The 23,199-nt window shown below is 30.9% G+C and overlaps 2 protein-coding genes across 3 annotated transcripts in view; both read left to right on the forward strand.

Moving 5' to 3' along the window:
- Nucleotides 1–192: 192 nt before the first annotated feature.
- LOC145180695 (uncharacterized) overlaps nt 193–23,199 on the forward strand; it is a 62,102-nt gene continuing 39,095 nt past the window's right edge. Inside the window, exons 1-2 of the mRNA XM_090085506.1 lie at nt 193–927; nt 1,041–1,686. Of these exons, the coding sequence (XP_089941632.1) occupies nt 333–927; nt 1,041–1,504 (1,059 nt within the window). The 5' untranslated portion in view covers nt 193–332 and the 3' untranslated portion in view covers nt 1,505–1,686. The remainder of the gene's footprint in view (nt 928–1,040; nt 1,687–23,199) is intronic.
- On the forward strand, nt 7,219–21,806 carry LOC145183443 (tight junction protein ZO-1-like). Of its 2 annotated transcripts, none has more exons than XM_090084136.1 (25): nt 7,219–7,348; nt 10,054–10,095; nt 10,335–10,462; nt 10,883–10,985; nt 11,104–12,273; nt 12,387–12,642; nt 12,779–13,022; nt 13,206–13,356; nt 14,426–14,528; nt 14,599–14,644; nt 14,747–14,920; nt 15,015–15,163; nt 17,348–17,395; nt 17,557–17,652; nt 17,755–18,203; nt 18,309–18,448; nt 18,652–18,774; nt 18,873–18,957; nt 19,049–19,437; nt 19,520–19,757; nt 19,976–20,448; nt 20,557–20,747; nt 20,871–21,023; nt 21,133–21,249; nt 21,360–21,806. In XM_090084136.1, exons 1-24 carry the CDS (start codon nt 7,316–7,318, stop codon nt 21,237–21,239), a joined length of 5,091 nt encoding a protein of 1,696 aa, XP_089940262.1. In that variant the 5' UTR covers nt 7,219–7,315; the 3' UTR covers nt 21,240–21,249; nt 21,360–21,806. The 2 variants fall into 2 exon arrangements, with proteins under 2 accessions (XP_089940262.1, XP_089940263.1); XM_090084137.1 differs by having other exon boundaries at nt 19,976–20,346.

Here is a 23,199-nt window from a genome sequence, read left to right on the forward strand (position 1 = left end):
TTAATTCGAACCTCTTGTCCCGAGAAAACCCTTTGGAGGTTTGAGAGTACACATGTGTAGAATTACACTAGAGTTGGTTTTGAAATCTTTCATCATTGTCCGAGAAAGAAAAATCAGTTTAAAGTTTCTAATTTTATGCTTATTTAATAAGGTCAATAAACTAAGAGTTTTTTTTTCTTTCTCAAAAAAACTGTCTATTTTGGTTATTTGTTTTACAAATAGTACATACAAAATATTTTAGCAAAAAAATAATTAACTAAAAAATTCCGGGAAAAACCTGCAAACAGTTTAGAAACCGTTTTAAAAGAACAAGGTGTGCGTCATTTTTCAAAATGCCTAACCAAGCAAAATCTCATGAAGACAACAGGAAAACTGTCTGTTTTCTCTGTATGAACAAAGCTAACAGGCAGCTGACTGATTTTATGATTAAACGCAGTCAAGAAATTTTGGGCCAAAGAATCAACTTTGAAGACCAAAGAGTACCAATTGGAATCTGTGAAAACTGTCGAGTAAGTCTCAGAAGAAAAAGTGAAGGGAGAGATGTCCAACTTCCTTCCTTGCCAGACTATCAAAACATAAAGATCCGTCCTGCAACAAGAGAATCAGCATGTGATTGCTTGATTTGTAGTGTGGGAAAAGCAAAATTAAGAAGCCCTCAGATAAGTGGAGCAACAAACACTGCCAGTCAGCTTATAGAACAGCCAATTGTTGAGAAAAGATGTTCAGCATGCTTTTCATTGATAGGAAGAGGCATCCCTCATGTCTGTACTAAAGCAATGTTACGACAGAACTTACTCGAAGTTGCAGAAAAGGACAAAAAAGCAGCAGAAAGAGTGGCTGTTTCTGTAATTGCCAACAAAGTTCCTTCCCCCCATGGCACTGTCCGTCTCAATCAAGGAGTAGGAAGACCCTTTCCAGTAACTCCAGGTAAAAACTGTACTTTTTAAACAAAAAAAACTTTTGTCAAAGGGCATAGCAATAAAATATACACTATGAATTTCGGAAATGATACAATGGTAACTTTCTGTGATTTTTTGCAGGTCCATCGCGACAAAGAGAATTATTTCCTTCATCTACACCCACCTTGACTGCACAACATCTAGTACAAGTTCAAAACCAGATTGGTCTTTCAAATAGAGGAATGAATATGCTTGCTTCAACTCTAAACAAAGTAGTTCCACAGCGTGTTGTGGAGAAAAATTTCAGAGAAAAGTTTGAATCTCTTGGAAAGCAACTTTCTGACCTCTTTGTCACCTCAGAAATTACTGATACATCCAAAAGCACTAGCCAAGAGTCTAAACATTTATTGGTGTATTGCAATGAAATGGAGTCATTAAGAAACACTGTTGCTGAAGTCAGAGGCCCTCAGTCAGACCAGCTTATTAAAGTGGGGATAGATGGTGGAGGCGGGTTCGTGAAAGTTTCTTTTGGTATTATGAGCTTAGAAACACCAGATACTTCTCCTCCATCAAAGAAATCTCTCTTTAAAAATTTCAAAGACTAAGGAGTGAAGCGTCAAGTTTTGGTGGACATTGCAGAAAATGTCTCTGAAAACTATGAAAATGTCAAACAAATCCTGGATAAACTGTGTTTAGAGAGAATGTCTTTTGTGTTGTCATGCGACATGAAGCTTGCTAACATAATTTGTGGCTTGCAATCTCATTCTAGTGCATACCCTTGCACCTGGTGTGACATTGAGTCAAAGAATCTTCATCACAGTGGTGAGCTTCGAACATTTGGCTCCATTCGTTCTGATTTTGAAGGCTTCCAAGCAGCCGGTGCCCAAACAAAAAAGGCAAGGGACTTTCAAAATTGTTCACCAGCCAATAATAAGACTTTCTGATGATACTCTTGTCCTAGATTTTATTCCTCCTATGGAACTTTACCTTCTTATTGGTGTTGTGAACCACCTCTTTAAGAACCTCTGTCAGGTTTGGCAAAATGCAGATGAGTGGCCAAAGATGATCAACATTCAACAACAACCTTTTCATGGAGGACAATTTGCTGGCAATGAGTGTAGAAAGCTTTTGAGAAATGTTGACTCACTTCAACAACTTGCAGAGAAGCATGCTTGCTCTTTGGCATTTCCATTTATTGAAACCCTCAGAAAATTTGATGCTGTTGTTCATGCCTGCTTTGGGAATACACTCCAACAGAACTACTGTGAGCTTATTGAAGAGTTTAAAGCTTCCTATCTCAACCTTCCAAACACAAGTGTTAACCCCAAAGCACATGCTGTTTTCTTCCATGTGACACAGTTTATTGATCGCCACAATCACTCTCTGGGCATCTTTTCTGAGCAAGCCACAGAGTCACTTCACCACAACTTCAGTCTTCATTGGCAACGTTTCAAGAGGCCAGCCATCCATCGGGATTATCCCAGGAATCTTCGAAACTGTTTGATCGAGTATAACAGTAAACATTTATTTTGATTTCTATTTGTGGAAGAGACATTTACAGTTATTAATTACATATGCTATGTAAGAGTTTAATAAAGGCTTGCTTCTTAATCAATTGAGTAGAATAATTTTGTATAAGTATCTAGAATCATTAATGTTTTTCACAGCTTGAATTTCAAAGCTAAAAGTAGAAAACTGCTTGTCTTTCAAGAATAGTTTGTATGTATTTTTTTTGGTTTTGCTTTGTTTAGAGTTGCAAACACATTGTATGTTGAAGAAATTTATATGTTATAATAGAGAACAAGATTTTTTTAAAGAAAATATTTTTTTGTAAAATTTTTATTCTGAGCAATAAAATTAAAAACTTTAAACTGATTTTTCTTTCTCGGACGATGATGAAAGATTTCAAAACCAACTCTAGTGTTATTCTACACATGTGTACTCTCAAACCTCCAAAGGGTTTTCTCGGGACAAGAGGTTCGAATTAAAAGTCATTTCGTGACACTGTGTGTAAAAATCGTTTAAATTTGTTTACAATATATTTAACGAATTTGAAAACCTTATGGCTTTGTGTGTTATTTAACACGATTTTAATATTGTAAAATATCGAATAAATCACTCGCTGGCTTGGCAGTACTTCCTGAAGGAATACAGGGAGATCAGACCTATGATGTGTGCAAAATCTGCAAGAAGGATCTAAAATGACCTCTGGGTCAATATCGACCTTGTGTGGTCTCCTGTAGTATTACCACAAGGATGAGTACATCGAAATGTGTGAGAATCAAAATTATTGATATAAACGACGGTATCCGAATTTAATTCAATGATAACAAATTAATACGATTTTTTTAAGTCACAGGAATAGAAAAAGGCCTCTAAAAGCAAGAAAAATTCTGTGCTACCCAACACAGAGCATCACTCAACTTTGTGGTGAAATGGAGTTCATGATTTACCTTGCAACAGACAATTAGCTTTTCTCAATGTGTGAATCAATCCCGTTCCAAAGACAGCTCGCCCACTTTTACTCAAGGTTTAAAGTTAAAAATTAATGCCTCCATAGCTCGCTTCAAGTTACCTCTCTTCTACAGAAATCTCCAGATGGCCATGAAGAGCATATTTGACATGGAGCTTCCTCATTGCGGCCTAGTTGCAATCAGCACTGACATCTGGACCACACGCAACAACATTCATTGCAGTAACAACATTCATTGCGGTAACTATTCATAACATCTCCAAGGAGTTTGTTTTCCAAAAGGTGACTGTTGGAGTTGTTTCATTCCCAGGTAAGCATAATGGTAAGACACTTTGCTTAAAAATATTGAGACACTCAAAAAAGTCAAGAAACAAGTTGTTGTGTGTGACCAAGCTTCAAGTATGAAAGCTGCACTGAGGGAGTCATAGGCAATTTCAGATCTTAAAAGCGGTTCAATCACGTGCATTGACCACAAGCTTAACATGGCCCTGGAAAGGACTGTCAAACAGATAGATGTCAAGGCTGCTCTTGTATGTATGTGTTTGCCGTCCTCAGTATATTCTTGTATACAATATAACTCAATAAATCTCCTATTTGTGTGTAATGGTCAGCACTCTTTTATTCATTATATTTATATAAATACAAATAATACTTTCTTACTCTACTTGTAGTGGTCGATACTGTTTTTATCAATTATTCCTCTTTCTGTTCTTTTTTTTTTATATATATACGAATATCTTAAAACGACCAAATCTTCTGGTTATGTCTCTGTCTCTCTGTCTCTCTTTATCTCTCTCTCTATCTTTTTTCAAAATGCAAACTTCTCCTGAACATACTGTTAAGAGATGCTTTAAAAATTTTAGGAGGTGCTTTAAAAATTTAAAGCATAGGTAAAATAATTTTTTTTTTTTAGCCAAAATATCAATTACATAAAAAACACTTGGAATGGTATAAAACAGTTGATAAATGTAAAGCTAAATTAATTTAAAGTTACTCTTCAACTAGCATACTCATCAACAACTAATGCGAAATTAATCCTAAAGCCCAGTCATTTTAATAATTTCTTCACTACGATTGCTTCAGAATTATCTAACGGAATTCTAAATTCTGGATTCAACTTTCAAAAGTCTGAGCAATTTCAACTCTTTTTTTATGCAACAAATGACGAAAGAAGAAGCCCTCAGCAATATAAAATCCACTATCATAGAAGGAAAGAGTGTTGGAACGAACAGTCTTCCAACAAAACCTCTTAAACTGGTATCAGATATTTTATGCAAACCACTAAGTATCATCTTAAATAATTCATTTTGCAAAGGAATATTTCCTGCTGTCTTCAAACAGGTCCAAGTTATTTTGTATCATCGTGATTTGGTTCCAGTCCACAAAAGAGGATCTACGGTTTGCTTCACCAATTATTGTCCGATTTCTCTTCTTTCTAATTTAAGTAAATCCTTTGAAAAAGTTATGCATAATTGTATGACTTCCTAAACCAAAATCAATGCTTATATAAACACAATTTTATAAAAACATGCAACAGCTCACGCTCATATTGAAATTACAGAAAGTATAGGTTGCTCTTGATGATGAAAAATTTTCTTGTGGGGTTTTAATTGATTTACAAAAAGGTTTTGACACCAAAGACCATAACATTCTCATATCAAAGCTTAACTATTATGGTGTACGCGGCATACCCTCGCAAGGGTTTAAATCATACCTTTCCCATCGTCAACAGTTTTTTACTTTAAATAGCACATTCCCAGACATTAAAAGCATTTGTATTGGTATCCCTCAGGGATCCATATTAGGTCCTCTTCTCATTACTATCTTTATCAATGATCTTTATCTTTCTATCAAACATTCAAATATGTCATCATTTTGCTGATGATAATAATCTTCAATTAATAACAAACTCTCTCAAAAAACTAAATAAATACGTTAATCAGGATATGGCCAGTCCGTGGTTCATTGAGATTTTGATTTGAGCAAGCAAAATCTCAATGAACCACGGTCAACAAAGAGCTCTACATGGCCCAGCTACACCACGTAAAGGAGGCTGTTCAACTGAAAAGACCCCATCGACATTCAACTGAAAAGACCCCAAGGCCAAAAAATACTCCTTCATAACAATGCCAAGCCCCATGTTTTACAAATCGTCAAAGCCACACTCCAAGAGTTCGAATGGGAGGTCCTTCAGCATCCGCCGTATATTTCGGACCTTACACCCAAGAATTGCCATCTTTTCCGTTTACTGTCGATTCATATTGGGGCGTTAGCTTCGACAATGAAGAGGTCCTTAAAAACCAGCCCAACAACCTCTTCGATACCAGACCGGCCGATATTTGGCGGAACAGCATCGACAAATTTGTCTAAAGGTGGGAGGAGGCAGTAAACAACAACGGCGAAAACTGTTTAAAAAGTCTTTGATAAAAACGCAGCGAACTTATTCCTCAACTAAATATATATATACATACAATTTTCTAACAGATGAGATGTTAGTTACTTTTGACCTAGTCCGTTGTTTATTTAATTCTTTACGCCAATGTTTTGCAACATTTTAAATTCTTTTTTTTAGAAGAGAAAATGCCTATTGGCGGGAATTGAAAGTGTATATTTAAATGCTATACATGCGACTAGCGATGATTTATTTTTTGTTTTGTTTACTTTATTTTTCTTTATCTTAATAAAAACATTCCAAAGATTTGTACATAGTAATTTGATACGAAATCGACAATCTTGCATGTATGTGAACATATTTTTGATGTCGCGTTATGTTCAACTTGACTGTGTGAAAAATAATCGTTGGCGGAAATATTTCATGCTCAAAGTTTCGTCAATCTTAATTCATGAAGTATTTTAATATACAGACTGAAAATTTTTATTTATATTTTTATTTTGAATTTTAATAAAGAGTTTTTTTTATCTTTTTTCTTTATTAAAATAATTTTTTTGATAGTTTTAATTTTTATATAAAAATATATAGCAAGTTAAAAACTTTAAATCTTGTGTCTGTAAAATTGTGATAGTAAAAAGTTCGTCACAAATAGTTTTAAACGTAATATCGATCCTTCCCTTCCGCAAACCCTGTTTAAAAATACACAAGGACTGTTGCTGAAGAGCTCATTATCTGTATGTTGAATATATTTTATCAGCACGGTGTAATTTAATGTTTCATTAATGAATATGTATATATACTTGTGTTAGAATTGATTTGATACGTTGCAGAACACTAGTTACTCATAAAACTGTTTGTTTATAAGATTTACATCTTTGCTTTTTTTAAAGTGCGCTTGTGTTTACATTGGTTAGGGCTATTGTACTTTATTTATGTCAAGCTTCTTTATTAAGCCGGGCTCATTTTTACAAATGTTTTTTTGATAAGGTGCTTTTATCCACTAGAAATAAAATGCTTTGTAATAATTTCGAAGTTTTATGTTCTCTACATTCTTATAAATTTAATGCAATGTTAATTACAAATCAAAACAACTCATGCAGTGAGATGCAAATATTAAACACCCTGAATCAATAGTAATGCCTGTACATTTTTTTCATTAAATCTTGTAAGTTTGTTTCATTATATCTTTACTGATTACTAACATAATGTTAAAGAACTTTGTATTATTTAATCATGTTGTGTGCATGCATTCTGAAATGGCAGAGCATTGTTTTACCAAGATTTTTGTGTTTTGCTTGTTTATATATACCATTATATATATACAGAAAATTATATCTAATACTTTTCATGATATATTTCTTCGCTTAACAAGCAACTATTTGATTTTATTTTTTTCTTTTAAAGAAAAAAAAATCCAACCTCTGAAATAAGTCAAATAAAATGTAGTAGTAAACTATGTTCATATAAACTTAAATTATTTTAGTTAAAACTATATAAAAATTAGTTTGAAGAAAAAGAACTTCAAGATTTGGAATTTTATGCCATTACACAATGCCTGCCTCTACTAAAGGTGGAAGCAAACAGGTGCGTTATTTTACATCAAATTAACTTTGGTACAGAAATTTACTTACTTTTCTAAAATTAAAATTGTTGCATACTTCATAAACCTTTATGTAAGCTAATTGAGTTTATTAATTACAAGTATTTTGCTTTCCCTTAGCTCTCATGAAGTTTTACAGTTATCAGACTTGATAATAAACTGTTGATATATATCTAAGTATACAATAACCTGCATATACATATATTCAATGTATTTTTGATTAAATTATATTGAATTTATCTGTTTGTTTTTTTTTTTTTGTTTTGTTTTTTTTTGTTTTTTGATTTTTTTAATAAAAAAAAAAGGGTATGATTGTGTCTATTTTTTTTCATACCAAACAGATGGACCTTTTTGCATTTTTATTGTGACCGTCATAACTATTAAGTCATTTTTGAACATAAGACTTAATAATAACCTTCAAGACATTCAGCGCAAAACATGTCTATAAGTACTTAGTTATTGTTAACAGTACTCAATAAAATATATTGGAAATGGACTCATCCAAGTATAACAAATTCAATGAGCTATTATTAATTCATAAGACCATTTTGATTTAAAAACAAGTTTTATTTATTGAAATACCAATTGAGTGTAAATAACTAAAAAGATTATTTGAATTTAATCTAAATAATAAATTATCAAAGTTTGATACTTTTTCTTGCTGAATGTTGTTGGAAGTTTACAGTTGAATTTTAAGAATAGTTGGGGTGGAAAATATTTCTACTCAGGTTACATAACTGAATTTAACTAATTGAGAATTGTTCCTGACTACTATATAAAAATTTAAATTTATAAAACTGCTTTAGCCTTTATTTAATTGCTATGATGAAAATATTGCCAATTGGAATTCAATAACATAAAATGGTTACAAGATCTAAAAATTAAAGATTTTGAACTTAAAAAACTCTTAAATCTCTTTTTAAAATATTTGAATTCATTTTTATTATGATATTAAAAAAAAAAGATTTTATAAATAAAATACCGAACCAAATGTAACTTTTATTAAATTTAGCAAATTTCAATATTTTTAAAGTATTTTTAAACAAAATTCTCAAAAACAGATATAATAAGTTAAAGACATGATACAAACAATCCAATTGCTATGCATGATTTATAATAAATACCTTTGTAGCTTTCTGGAAGTAAAATGTTCATATATATTTGATGTGTCCTCTTCAAGTTTACACTTTGGAAGTAGGGGGAAAAAAATTTTTTTTATAGTTGCTGAATGCTAGTTTAGTGTTAAAAACTAGTTCTACTAGTAAACCTTCTGTTGAAAATGATAGCAATCTAAGTTTTGGGAGAGTAATTCAGGTAACTTATGGCTAATAACTATTGTTAGTCATTTTCACAAATATATTTAAACGTCTAGTCATAGCAAAAAGATAAAAAAAGTAACTGCTGATTGGTAGAAAACAGTGAATAATCAGTCATAGTCTTTACTTATCAGTCATACTCTTTACTGACCTTTTTCAGTTATCTGTGCTTATACAATTAATTGCTGATTATTTTATATCCCTACCAGTCAAACAATTATAGTTTATGTCAATTACTTGCACATTAGAAATTACCTTAAAAATGCATATATGATTAATTGCTGTGTGTTACTATCTGCAAACAATTTAAAAAAAAAATCAATCATGATAAAAATATATAACTTATTTAAGTTAATGATTACATTTATGAAAGAAAGGAGGAGGGGGGGCCATGAATATTTTTTGTATATTTTGGTTGAGCTGTAAGGTTTTAACACATTTATGAAGATATGCACTAAAAAACTAAATGTCACTAGGAGTATCTGAATATAATTCAGATTTTTCTTACTAATAGAAATAAAAAAATGATCAATATTATAGATTTTATTTTATGTACTAACGACTAAATACTTTGGTAGTTTGTTATGCATTCAAACTGTCTCTTAGCAAGAGGAGTTTTTATTTGAATGATTTCATTCTTTGCTGAAAGAAAATCAATCCAATCTCACAAAAATCATTTCAAGTCTTATGATTTTCTTCTGTGATAAAACAATTTTTCTGACTTAATTGTTGGTATTGTCTTTATCTTGGACCTGCTAGATAATGGATTCTTTTACATTGTAAACTGCTGATGCTGTAGTTGCATAAAATAATTTCTGAAATCTTCAATAATGTCTGATAGTATTTCTTCCAAAACTGCAATTTAAGAAAAAAAAAGAGTTCTATTAAAAATACAAAACACGATTGGAGTTGATACAATTTATTGTTTGTTTTTGCAATCTGTTATTTTTTCCATATTCGTCAATAAATGTTTAAGTATTTGTATCTCTGTAAAAATAACTGGGATTCTAGCTTTTATGATCTTTATAGTTGCTTTTTTATATCTTTCTCAGAGAGGAAGAGGTCTATAATAATTTGTAATCTAGTTCAAAGGATATTTGGCTTTTCATTCAATTGAACATAAAAACTAAAGCAAGTAATTGTTCACAATAAATCTAAGAAATCTGTCTATAGTTATTGCTGTCAAAGAATCATGAATTAAATGTTTTTTAAAATTCATCTTAGTTTTCTTTTTAGACTATTTGGTGTCTTTCAAACTTCTTTTTTTTTTAGTTTTGTTATCTGCATACCTTCATTACATTAATACTGGATATTTTCAATTCTTTGTAATACTGCATATTTTCATGATACTAAATTTGACTTAAATGTTTCAGGTTGAAGATGGGTGGGAGATTTGCTTAGTTACCCTTGAAAAGGTGAGCTTTCTTCTAATCTTAAAAAATCTGTAATAAACAAATAAATTTGAGCATAGTAATTTTATTTATTTGACCTACAAAAACAAGTTTATGTTTTTGCTGAAATTCTTGTTTTGATCAGATGTTTTTTAAATTGTTTGACCATTGGCTAGTCATTTGATTGGGTCAGTTGTGTAAAAATGAAAATTCTCACCTAGATTTGCTAGTTAACTAATTTTAATGTAAATTTCTTGTTATAGACAAGTGCTAAACAAGGCTTTGGTATTGCCATATCAGGAGGGCTTGACAACCCTCACTTCAAAACTGGAGATACCTCAATAATTGTTTCTGATATTGTTCAAGGAAGTCCTGCTGATGGAAAACTTAAGTATATTTTATTTATGATAATTAGACTATTTGATGATTAGAGGTTATTTATGGTATGGCTGCAATAAGATAAGATATTTATAAATAAAGCTTAGTTATGCATCTTAGAAAATTATTGTTGTTTTTTTTTGGTTCAGATAAAAAAAATTTAAAAAAGATAAATAAAATACAACAGATAATAAATTTAAAAAAAAAAAAACATTTTCTCATGACCGTTTTATTGATGTAACATTTTTATAGATCATTTTCTTGTTTCAATTATTCTTAATTCTTGAGTGAAAAAGTATACTACTAAACAATGCAACCTCAATTAATTTTAAGTGTGCAATATCTGATGTAACACACTTCTTTTATGTGGAAAATTTTAAATTAGCGTTGATTATTTGATGTTTTGTTGCAAAGATATTGTTTTGTTTTAAAGAGTCGGTGACATATTATTGTCAGTAAATGAAAGAAATGTTGATGGCCATTCCCATATTGATGCTGTTGAAGCACTTAAAGCAGCTGGCATGCAAGCCAGGATGGTAGGGTTAACTGTTTAAACTTTTAAAGTATTCAAAAATCTTACACTTATAGCCTTTGAATATAAAAGTATTCAAAAGACAATATTTTTAGTGTTTTGTTGTTGTTGTTGTTGTTTAGGAAGTAAAAAGACCATCTGCTAATCCTCCAAAAGCTAAGAAGGTTGAAAACCTAAATGATAGCAAAATCAATGGTTCTAAAGAAACAGATTCTGAACGAGGTAGATCCCGTAAAAAGCCTAAAGAAATGGAACAAGAAGTTAGTGATAGAAAAAAACACCATAGCAGTAGTCATAAAGAGGGAGAGCAGGATGGTGAAAAACCTCATAGACATCGAAGTAAAAGTAGGGAGAAAGGTGATGAAGAAGGTGAAAAGTCAAGTAGAAGTCACAGCAAAAGTCGTGAAGATAATGCAGAAGGAGAGAAGTCTGAAAGGTCTCATAGGAGTAGGAGTAAAAATCGAGAAGATAATGCGGATGGTGAAAAATCACATAGGAGTAGAAGCAGTAATCGTGAAGATAATGCTGAAGGAGAGAAGTCTGGGAAGTCACATAGGAGTAGGAGTAAAAATCGAGAAGATAATGAAGAAGGAGAAAAGACTGAAAAGTCACATAGGAGTAGAAGCAGAAATCGAGAAGACAATGCAGAGGGAGAGAAGATTGAAAAGTCGCATAGGAGTAGAAGCAGAAATCGAGAAGACAATGCAGAGGGAGAGAAGACTGAAAAGTCGCATAGGAGTAGAAGCAGAAATCGAGAAGACAATGCAGAGGGAGAGAAGACTGAAAAGTTACATAGGAGTAGAAGCAGAAATCGAGAAGATAATGCGGAGGGAGAGAAGACAGAAAGCTCTCGTAAAAGTAAGACGCCTACAGATGGAGTAGATGGAGAAAAGAATGATAAGCATAGAAGTCGAAGTAAAACTCGAGAAGATGGTGCAGAAGGAGAAAAACCAAGAAGTAGAAGTACTCAAAGAAAACCAGTCGAAGATGCAGATAAACTAAATTCTAGCAAACCTAAAGAAGAAAATTCTGATAATCAAAAAGTTTCTAGCCGTAGTCGTAGCAAATCACGCAGTCGAGATGATTTAACTCGCTCCAAAAGTAAGGAATCATTACATAGAAGTAAAAGTAAAGATGCTTTAAATGCTGTAGAGACAGTTACAGTGGTTTTAAACCGTGGAGATCAAGGGTATGGCTTTTCACTTGGTCAACAGATATTTGTTAAAGACTTAGCCAAAGATAGTCCTGCTGCAAAAGCCAAAAATTTGGAAAAGGGGGATATTGTGCGCGAGGTAGAATATTTTGATAGTTCTTATTTATATGTGATTTTAAAAGTTGTTTATTTTGTGTTAAATGTTAATAGAAATTTAAAAATAATTTCATTTACTGATAATGCTACTTTTAGATTAATGGAACACCTTTGGATAATTTAAAAATTTCAGAATGCATTGAATTAATAAGAGGAGCTACTGAAACTCTAACCTTGACCATTGTTAAAAAACCAAAAGTTGAACCTCAGTTACCAGTAGAAAAACCTAAATCCTTGGAAGTAGGTGATGAGAAAGTTAAATCAAAAGAGTTAGCGACTGGTGAAAAACCTAAACCTTCATCAAGAAATGCCCGGCCACAGGAAACCTCTGAAGCACAAGTTAAAACTAAAGGTTAGTATAACATTTCTTTCTCTTCAACAAGATTTCAGTATTTTATTTTAAGTACATATCTTTTAAGAAGAAAAAATTTTTTTCTATTGGTGGTGTTTTGTTAGTCAAAAAGATTTTTTTTTTTTTAATTATTTAGCTGAAAAAGTTCAAAAGGAATCTGACCAAAAGTTATTGGGGCCTAAAATCTCACAACCAGATCGCCATTCATCTCCAGTGCCATCAATTGATGATCATAATAACACCAAAGATTCCTGGGCTGATGCTACACCACAAAAGCATTACTCAAGCGCAGCACATCCAAATCAAGAAGTTGAGGATATGAATGCAAAAATTGACCGTTTAAAGGCTAATCGTAAGTTAGAGCGAAGAATGTCTCAGTTGTAAGTGTTTTATTTTCTTTTTTTACTTTGTTACTGTTTGTTTTTATTCTTTAACTATAAAAAAGTTATAAAGCCATTTATTTACATGAGGACATGTTTACTGTCATTTTGCATAGTTATATAGCATATATATTCCTAAACTTGACACTGTTTCATTTTTAAAATTATTGATCTTTTTAATAGGCCAAATGCAAAGGTTATCTCATTTCATAAAACAGGGAGTGTTGGAATACAAGTTGCTGGTGGAAATTCTGTTGGTATTTTTGTTGCTGCTATTCGTCCTGATAGTGCTGCTGCAAAAGAAGGGCTTAAACCAGGAGATCAGATTATTATGGTGTTTAAAATTTTTACTAATTTATTACTCTTTATTGTTGCATAATTGATATTTTTTTAAAGTAAAAAAAAAATACTCTAGCTCAAAGTAAATCTAAGTTAGTTTTTTTTATTACCTAAAAAAAATCATACTTGATCATTTATATTTCTTAACCATAAATCTATTTAGTTATCTAAATTAACTAGGTCAACATAATTTTGTTTATTAGGATTCTGGTTTAAAAAAAATTTGAAGTTTTATAAAATCAAAATATTGAGTATTGACCTAATTGGAAATGTACTATTAGAGGGTGTGTAGAATTTTTGACTTTAAAGCTTCATATTTATAGACAGGAAAAAAACTTTTGTTTTTCTGCTATTTAAGCAAATAATTGCATACAAAAGTAGCAGGATTTTCTCTTAAAGTTAATTTGCTTTTAAACATTTTTTTGAATTTAAAATCCTTTAAAACAATGCAGAAATGAAGGAGCAAGCTAAAATCAAAGATAAAAAAAGTCCGCTGCTAGACTCTCTTCACAGTAAGCTTTCTACCTAAGAGTAGGATTTAGTATATTAGAAGATTTTTTGGAAAACTTAACCTTTTCAATGAACTTGCTTAAGCTAAAGTTATACTGAAATATATCATGAGGTGTAAAGTGATTGTATCATTAAATTATTACATTTTTGGATCATAAGGTAGTATCGTTAGTTGATCATATTCTTAAGTGGAACTGTGATTCTTTAACTGAGAACTGTGAAACTCTGAAAAATGGTAGATCCTGGAATCTGCTTCAATTAGACACCATTCTAGGTGCTGGACAAAAATATCAAGCAATCTTGTGTAAACTCAAAATATTAATAAAAGCAAATTAGGTATAAAGGATAGTGAAATTTTCATCATGAAATTTTAACTAATACTCTATTTGTAGCTTTTTATAATGATTATGCTTACTTGGTGTTGCATTTTAATATTGTTTACTCCAAAATTGACTGCTTTTGAACCAATCCCCAGACCAATTTGTTTTCAAAATTATTCTGGGGATTGGTTCCAAAATGATTGAAAACATACATTAAATTTTCTTTACTTTTAGTGCAATGAAATTGATTTTGAGGACATAACTCGTGAGGAAGCAGTCCTAATTTTGCTTGCACTACCTGACGATGTGTCCCTTGTTGTAGAAAGCAAGCAGTCAAGTAAGTTGCTGAAATTATTTTTTTAGAAATGTGTTTTTCTTTCATTTAATAATCACTCATTTTATTTTAGCTTTTGATCAAATAAAGAAAGAATTGGGTGATAATTTCTTTATAAGGTATGATTAATGTTAAAATAAATTTTTATTGAACACACTTTGCTCATCTCTAGCTATTTTTTTTTCTGGAATATGTTTTTGATATAACACTTAAATGTTTAGAGTCAACTTTGATCATGCTGAGCGAGCAAATGCAAATGAGTTAACTTTCAGAAAAGGGGAGATTTTTAATGTTCGTGATACAATGTATCAAGGTTTAATTGGGTACTGGCAGGCACAAAGAGTTGGAAAGAATGCACAAATGCTTGAAAGAGGTGTTCTGCCAAATAAATCAAGGTTAACTAGTTTTAAAAATCAAAAAGCATACAAATACTAATGTTCTTAGGTTGTTTTTATTGATTTTTAAATTTAAATTATTTTATTCTTTCAGGGCAGAGCAACTTGCTATTGCACAGAAGATGGAAGATAGACAAGCATTAACACCTACTAAATCAAAGTTAAAAAGAAAGAACTCAATTAGTGGCACTCTAAAAAAACAAAAATTTGTTTCACAGGATCGCTTAGATGAGTCATCTTTCAGTAAGTTCTTTTTTATATATTTAAAATGTTTTCAGTTAAAATGTATGTCTTCATAAGCTAAGGTAAAAACTATTGTTGGTTATTAGCATCAACCAAATGAATTTTAGGTTTAGTGTGTTCTATCAGGCATTATGTCAGAGTGATTATCACCTAAGAGTTTAAATCTTTATTAAAGCTAAAAAAAAATTCCAAACTATTAATAAAATTCACTATGTTAATTGAATTTAATGGTACTGAAGTTGCAATCAAATAATATTTGATTCTCTAAAAATTCAATCATATGTGGTTCTGATGTTACTTGAAATTATTTCTGAGATGGGAGGGACAGTGTTTTAATTAAATTTTAAAAATTACACAGTTTAATATTTTATGAACAAAATTGTTTCTTAACCTATGATTTTTTCATATTTTTATTTTTTGTGGGCCAAAAAATTGTTTGGCTAGATTTTTCATTTAATCAACTCGCATCTTAAAAAATTCATTTTTGCTATTTTCCCCAAGTAGATTTTTAAATTTTTGTTAGTTTACATAGGTTTTAATAAAATTATCTTTTTACTTTTTGCTTCAATCAAAACATTATTATAAGATCAATAAACCAAAGTTTTGTTTTCCTGCATTTACTTATTTACTAACAAAAAACTTTGTATGATAGAATTTGTAAGTAAGTTTGATTAATTTGTGCAGTGTACAACAAGTAAAAAAAAAAAATTATTCCTTCCCTGATACCCAAATCATGTAAATAGTACTCTCATTTTTGTTATTTTGAAGAGCAGGGATAAAAGTAAATCAACTATTTTTTTGTGTAAATAGTTGATTTACTTTTAAATCCTCCTAACTTAAAACTCCTTGGCATTAAGCTTTTATTCTAAAAGTTTAACTAGAATACAACTAGTGATGGGCTAGTCTAACTAAAAATAAATCTCTAATTGATGTTTACTAGTCTTGAGCTAGTTATTAATCTCTAACTTCTAAGCAAATTATGGTTTAGTAAACTAATCTGCTAATTGCTGAATAAAAAAATAAATCATAAAATATTTATATATTAATTGATATTAATGATTTTGATTAATTGATATAAGTTTTTATATCAATTAATCAAAAACAATTCTCTGTATTAAATGTTATTATAATTTTTTGATTTCAAGAACAACTGTCCTTGCTCTTCTCATCAGTTGTTTTTTTTTTTCATTTCTTTCAAAAGATGCTTGGCACTGTACATTTTAAACTGTCTTTAATGGTGTTTACTCAATTTATTACTGTAACCTTAACCTAAGTCACATAGAAATGAATGAGAAACTCACTGTTATACTTAGATGTTTTAGATGCTTCAGATTTGAGAAAAGTACAGCAAAAAGTCAATTGTTTAATTATCTAATTCTCTTAAATGTTTTATTTAACAAAAGTTATTTTGTCATCACTCAGTATTTTATTTTGGTTTTTTGAGTGATTCTTTTTGCTCCTCATATTTTATCCATTGAACTTAATCTTAGGATGTGAAATACTGGCAACAATAAACTCATTCAAAAAGCTCCAGGCAAATCTTTTGCTAATTATGTCGCTAGTTAATAGATCACAATAGGCAGTTTTTTTTTGTTTTTTTTAAGCCAAATAATCTTTTTTAAAGCTGAACTTAAGTTAAATTCTGCTTCCCATGAAGAATATGGGAAGATGTCTTCATGGTAAGCACTGCCAATGATTTGAAATCTCTACTAATTCAGACTGAATTTTTTAAAAATCCTAGCTCATTACATAGAGCATGATGATTATCACTCAAATCAGGTTCTATAGTCATTAAAGTGATTAAATTTAGTGTAGATGAACCATATCAAAAAAAAATTAATAAAAGATCCATCTTCAAGTTTTTTTTGACTTGCTTAGAATTGTATCTAGGCTAGTGAATGTTAGATCTTCATCTTTAAGGTCTTCTGAGAAGTTATTTATTTCTACAAAAGATTGTCTAATAGATGCTCATTACCTTTTTTTTAAAATTGTCTTTCACTAATTCTTGATGTTTTGAATACCATTTACTTAAGTTAATGGTTGATAAAAAGTTTTTTTTTTTTTTTAATTTAACATGTTTAATAACAGTTTGAAATGTTTTTGGATATTTATGAGAGAAACAATGTTTGCTTATTTTGATGTTTCCTTTAATAAAAAATACTTTATATCTGAATTGTGATTTAGTTGAAGGTGTTCAAATTCCAGCTTATGAGCGCGTTGTACTCAAAGTAGGTAAGATAAACAACTTAATTACCATTTTCTGTTGAAGAACCATTTTATTGTTTTACTACTGTGATATTTTTTCATGACCTAATTTGCTTACTTTGCCTATTCTTTATAAATATTTTTAGAAAACCTTGTTACAGCTTGTATTTAGCTACTTTTTTCCTTAGCTGATTTTATGAGACCAGTTGTAGTCCTTGGACCTTTAGCTGATTTAGCGAGAATAAAACTTCTGGAAGAAATGCCAGACCGTTTTGATGTTCCAAGTATATTTAATTTTTCTATTGTATAAACACTGAATTTTTTAACTTCAAGTATTTCAGGCAAATATTGTCCCCTCATATTTTTGTTGAACAATTTTTTTTTAGGTCCATCAGCTTATGATAATCATGGTGATAACAATTCAATTAGTTTGTCAGAAATTCGAAATGTCATAGCAAAAAATAAACATTGTTTGTTGGATATAACACCTGAAGGAATTGAAATGCTAATGTATGCACAATTATGTCCAATTGTTGTTCTGCTAAATAGTACATCTCGTAGTGCAGTTAAAGAATTGAGACAATCATTAGTTAAAGAGTTATTAAGTGCTCCCACAAGTGTGAGTCATTTTTCAGGAGATCCAATGAATGCAAAACAACTGAAAAATGTCTTTAATAATGCAAACAAACTTAATGAGTTTTATCCACATATATTTACTTCTAAAATCAACACTCATGTTGCTGGTGCAGATGTTTTGAGTAGAGCATTTTATGAGAAGTTAAAAGAAGTTATTTTCACTCAACAAGCACAATCAGCATGGATGCCAGAGGAAAAGGTGACAAAATTCCTCTAATTCTTTTTTTTTTTTTTTTTGCATCAATAGATCACTGTTTTTGACTTGGTAGACAAATTCACAATAATAGTTTTCTTTGTTTTTTAGCCTGATGAAATGTTAGATGATATGGTGTTCCATCAACCTAATTACATTTCCTACGCATCTGGTGTTGATAGCGACACAGAGGGTGAAAGTACAACTTCTTCACCTGTTTCAGCGAGAAAACACTATGATGATGATGAAAGGTTTTTATTGTTGTTTATGCAATTTAAACAGTATAAATGTTTTTTAAATCATTCTTATTTACAAAATAACATTATAACATAATTTCTAAGTATTCTACATTATAACATTTAAAAAACTCACTTTTTAAAGTTAAAGAAAGGAAAATATAAAAGTTGCACTCAGTTTTTTTTGAGGCTCCTAAAATTTTTTATTCTGTTACCAGTCCCCTTGCATCACCAATTGATGATGCACCAGTATTCATGCCTCCTGAACCTGAGAAAAAAAAATCTGCTGATAAAGTCAGAGAAAGATCCAAAGATAGAAAGCGAGATCCCTCTGATGATAGGTATTGGTACTACTGTTGATCTTAAAAGGATGTTGTTTTTGAATTAAATAACTTAAGCATAAAAAAAATCACCAAGTTTATTACATAATGGTTTTTAGGGATGGTAAAAGTGAAAGGTCTAAGAAAGATAAAGTTTCAAAGGCAAAGAATGAATCTGTTGTTGAGAAATCTCCACCCTCAGCAGTAAGCTCTATGATACATATTTTACTGTATAGTCTCTGGTGTGTGCATGTGTGTATTTGTTGAAAAAAATTTTTTAATTTTTTTTCAACAGCCTGTAGACAAGCAAAGCGAGAGTACTAATGCTGTTAAAAGTTCTCAAGGAAAAGATGTCACCCCAAATTATAATGATTACAGGGATCCACCAAATGGATATAGACAACCAGATTACACTGAGTCTTCTAAGAAAGATTATAGAGATTCATCAAGGGATGACTATAGAGATCCTCCTTCTAAGAGACAGTTAGATGAAAAAATTGATGAATCGTCTAGAATAATCGAATCTAATCTTAACAAAGAACCAGATATTGGAGACTTGGATCAATTGGAGGAAAATATACCAGTTCTTCGAGATCCAAACTATGTTCTACCAAAACCCATACCTGATTCTCCTCCTTCAAGGAGTCCACCTGAAGTAAAAATAAAACCAATTAATTCAGTCAAGTAAGGCAAAAAAGTCCTTTATCTTTAAAGATTTTGTTTTAGATTTTCTATCTGATTTTTGTATCGTATTTTAAAATTACAGAGTTTTGCCGACTGAAATAAAAACAGAGTCTTCTATGGATGAAAAGCGTCGTTCATTAAAAAAAGTTGGTGATGTTGAAGATCATTATGATACTCCAAAGCGCCCAACAAACAAAGAACCAGAAGTTTTACCACCATATAGACCAAGTCCTCCAGCAGAGGAAGTACCTACAAAAGTTCTTTCATTGCAAGAGAGAATGAGTAAATTTCAGCAAAAGGTTGTCTCTAACCCACCTAAGGTGTATTTTTTTATTAAGGTTTTTACTATTTAAGATGAGAAATAATATCTGTAAGTTTATTTATGCATTTTAATGATACTGATGTAGCAAAAGGTTGTCTCTAACCCACCTAAGGTGTAATTTTTTATTAGGTTTTTACTATTTAAGATGAGAAATAATATCTGTATGTTCATTTATGCATTTGAATGACACTGATGTAGCAAATATTTTACAATTAGGTTGTTCCCCCACGAGATGAATCTCCACCTCCACGACCTTTGGCTCCAAGAAATTATATTATTGATACAAGAAATCAGTCTGCTCCACAACAACAACTTTTTGCTCAAAATTCTTACAAGCCAACAGCTCAGTTTGCAGAAGTAAAACGAGTTTTACCAAAATCAAATCCTGTGGTTGAGCCATATGCAACAATGAATTTTGCTCCTTCAGTTGAATCTTCTCACCCTAATTATGATTACGTGAAACCGCGTTCTCAATTGACTACTAATTTAGATTATGACCTTCCTCGTCAAGAGCATGAGCAACAGTCTCGACCGCTTATTCGCAATGACTCTGAAACACATTACAAGCAACCCTCAAAATATGATGGGTACAGTGTTCCTTCATCTAATTATAAAAAACCTTCCAATGAGGATTATTATCCTGCCTATAAACCGCCACAGGATGTAACTAACTATCAAGACGAAGATGGGTACTAACATAAACTAATGCTATACTAATCCATATATCTAAATAATATCTTTCTGCTTTGTGTTTATTAGTTGACGAAGACTTATATATCTGTTATTATCATTCATAGGGATGAAGAACCTAAAGTTATTGCAACAGCTAGAGGTTGGTTTGATCATCGCGGCGGTCTTCTAGAATCTTCTGAAACAAATGTTAGTATATATATCCCTGCTGGTGCTCTACCTGCTGGCCGACAGCAAGAAGTTTACTTCAAAGTATGTCAGGACAGCAAGCATATGCCTCCTTTGGATACAAGTAGTGGTAGACAATTTTTTAATTAAATATTTTATTTTTCGTTTCTTAAAAAAGGAAAAAGGGTTTTGTCTAAATGTTGCTTAATTCCTGTTAAGCATATTGAATATTTACATTCCAAAAAATTCTTAGGTGAGACTCTTCTCAGCCCACTTGTAATGTGCGGACCACATGGACTCAAATTTAAGAAGCCGATTGAACTGCGCCTTCCGCATAAAGGAGCAACTAGTGATGGAATGGCTTTTTCATTAAAATCTTCAGATAGCTCTACAGTAGGAGGAAGTGGTATTTTTTTAGTTGATATTTTGTGGACCAGTTCGACATATCAAAAAGTTGAAAAAAAGATTTAACAAATATGTACACATGCGTAAAATTTATTTTTTAATTACAATAGGACCTGGGCATTGGAAAAACGTTAAACTCGGTGGAAGAGATTTAGATTCCGGTCGAGCATATCAAGTTACAGACGATACTGTTTCAGTTCTGGTTGATCATTTCTAGAGGCTAATAAGTAGGTCATGCATCAACTTTTTTTTTTTTTTTTTTTTTTGTGTTAATCATTTTAAAAACTTGTTTTAAAATAAGTTCAAGTTTTAATTGATACTTTTGTCAATTGTATAGAACTGTTTCGATCGCTGTCGATTTCGTTACTCGGAGTTGCAATTCAATCGAAATTATTTGTTTATAGTTCGAAAATTTGTACAAATTGTCCTCTATTTTTATACGATTTATTTGCGCTTATGTAAGATGTTTTGTGCACGGTTTATTTATATCAATGAGGTCTTTCGCCGAAATAATTGAAATACAGAATAGACACTAAGCACACAAGAAGATGTGAAATAGATCTAAACGTGTTACAGTTAGCAATCAATCCTTGAGTAACGCATATTTCCGTTCATGCGTTTTTGTTTTGCATTTCTCGTTGCAAGTGCCTGGAAGTTGCATATTACCGAATGGCTCAATGCTAACGAATCATATTTTTACTGCGTGTATATAAATTATAATTGCTAATCTTTGATTTTGTATTTTTGATTTAATTTTTAAAAAAATTTCGTACTTAATTGTCAATCTTCATGTTATACTTTTTTTTTTTTTTTTTTTTTTTTTTTTTTTTTTTTTTTTTTTAGATTTATTGGTGTGATTTTTATATTTCATGTTATTTTTTTACACTTTGATTCAAATTCTTTTGAAAAACCATTTTCGAAGGAGACTTTTTCAAATTTGGTTTATTTTACAATTGTTAATTGGTAGTGGTATTCTTTTTTACATCTTGTTTATATAAATGATCTTACATTACTTAAGTACATATAATTTATACACATTGATTTTATGAATTTGTTATTATTCTTATTTACATTTCTTTTTCTTTTTTTAAACTTCTTTTATGGTTTTGATTATGATTTCGATGTAAAATGAGGTGTCAGCTTATTTTGAATCGTAACTTTCTTACATTTTTTTTTTCTTTTTGTTCTTCTGCTGTTTGTTTAGTATTAAAAGTGCTGGTCTTTTAAACGCGTTATATCTGAAAATAATGTTTTGCTTAACATCACCAGTTACACTTCTTAACCGAGGAACGTTTCATGTACAACCACTGAGTGTACCAGTTCAATCGGGCGCATCTTTAGTCGATGTGATTTTCTCACAAACGGATATAAGAATCTCGTCTGATCATTTTTATCACGAATAGATATTTATCAATAATATAGTCTATATACTTTAGTAATAAATATTGATAGTTATTTTGAAAGCAAACTTAGTTAATTTTCGTCGAAATCACGTAGTTAAAAATACTGCCAATCTTTTTTCCATAACTTCATTTAATTCTTCACTAATAGTCTTGATCTTACTATCACACTCCTTGCTTGATAATGCCTCGTTCAGTTAAACATCACTATCACTATTCACGTTTGCTGATGTAATTATATTTGCCGAGTTTAGACGCTTTGTTAGGTTTGTTTTAATTTTTTTATTTTGGGCGCTTGTATTTGGCACAAAAAGGTCTGAGATTTTCGATGAAATAACCTGAGCATCATGAAGATAATAAACTATGCTGCTTAATGGTGTTCTCCTCTCTTTTATTTGGTGACTCAAAGTGGCATACAGTTGTTTTCCGATCGGGTTGTTTTATTTTGGTCAACATAAACTGTAATATAATGTCAGCTGTAATTAAAGTTGTGTCTCGTCGATAAAGTGCGTCCACAGTTGCTTGAACGGGAGTCAAAAGTACTACTAAATCTGATATGGTTCGATATTCGTTTTCGTTCATCTTAAATGAATCAAAGTTGGAATCCAATTCTAAATCTTTAAATGCCTTTTTAAGACTATTTTAACTTGTCGAATTGTTCAAGCATAAACAACAAACTGCTCCATCGGCTTTTGCAATCCACGATTAAATGGATGACCTTTCCAAACTCAAATTTTTACATACTTTTTACTTTACTTTTGTAAATAGTTTTTATTT

The sequence above is a fragment of the Hydra viridissima genome, unplaced genomic scaffold (genome assembly GCF_058129835.1).
Source record: "Hydra viridissima isolate aposymbiotic clone 2 unplaced genomic scaffold, HvirCarnegie_v1 scaffold_4, whole genome shotgun sequence".
Taxonomy (NCBI): domain Eukaryota; kingdom Metazoa; phylum Cnidaria; class Hydrozoa; order Anthoathecata; family Hydridae; genus Hydra; species Hydra viridissima.

Bases quoted from the DNA above. Each gene is read 5' to 3' on its own strand.
- LOC145183443 (XM_090084136.1), top strand. From the start codon at position 7,316: ATGCCTGCCTCTACTAAAGGTGGAAGCAAACAG. The intron at 14,529-14,598 runs GTAAGTTGCTGA...ATTTTATTTTAG, and splicing joins TGTAGAAAGCAAGCAGTCAA to CTTTTGATCAAATAAAGAAA. The intron at 17,396-17,556 runs GTAAGATAAACA...TTTTTTCCTTAG, and splicing joins GCGCGTTGTACTCAAAGTAG to CTGATTTTATGAGACCAGTT.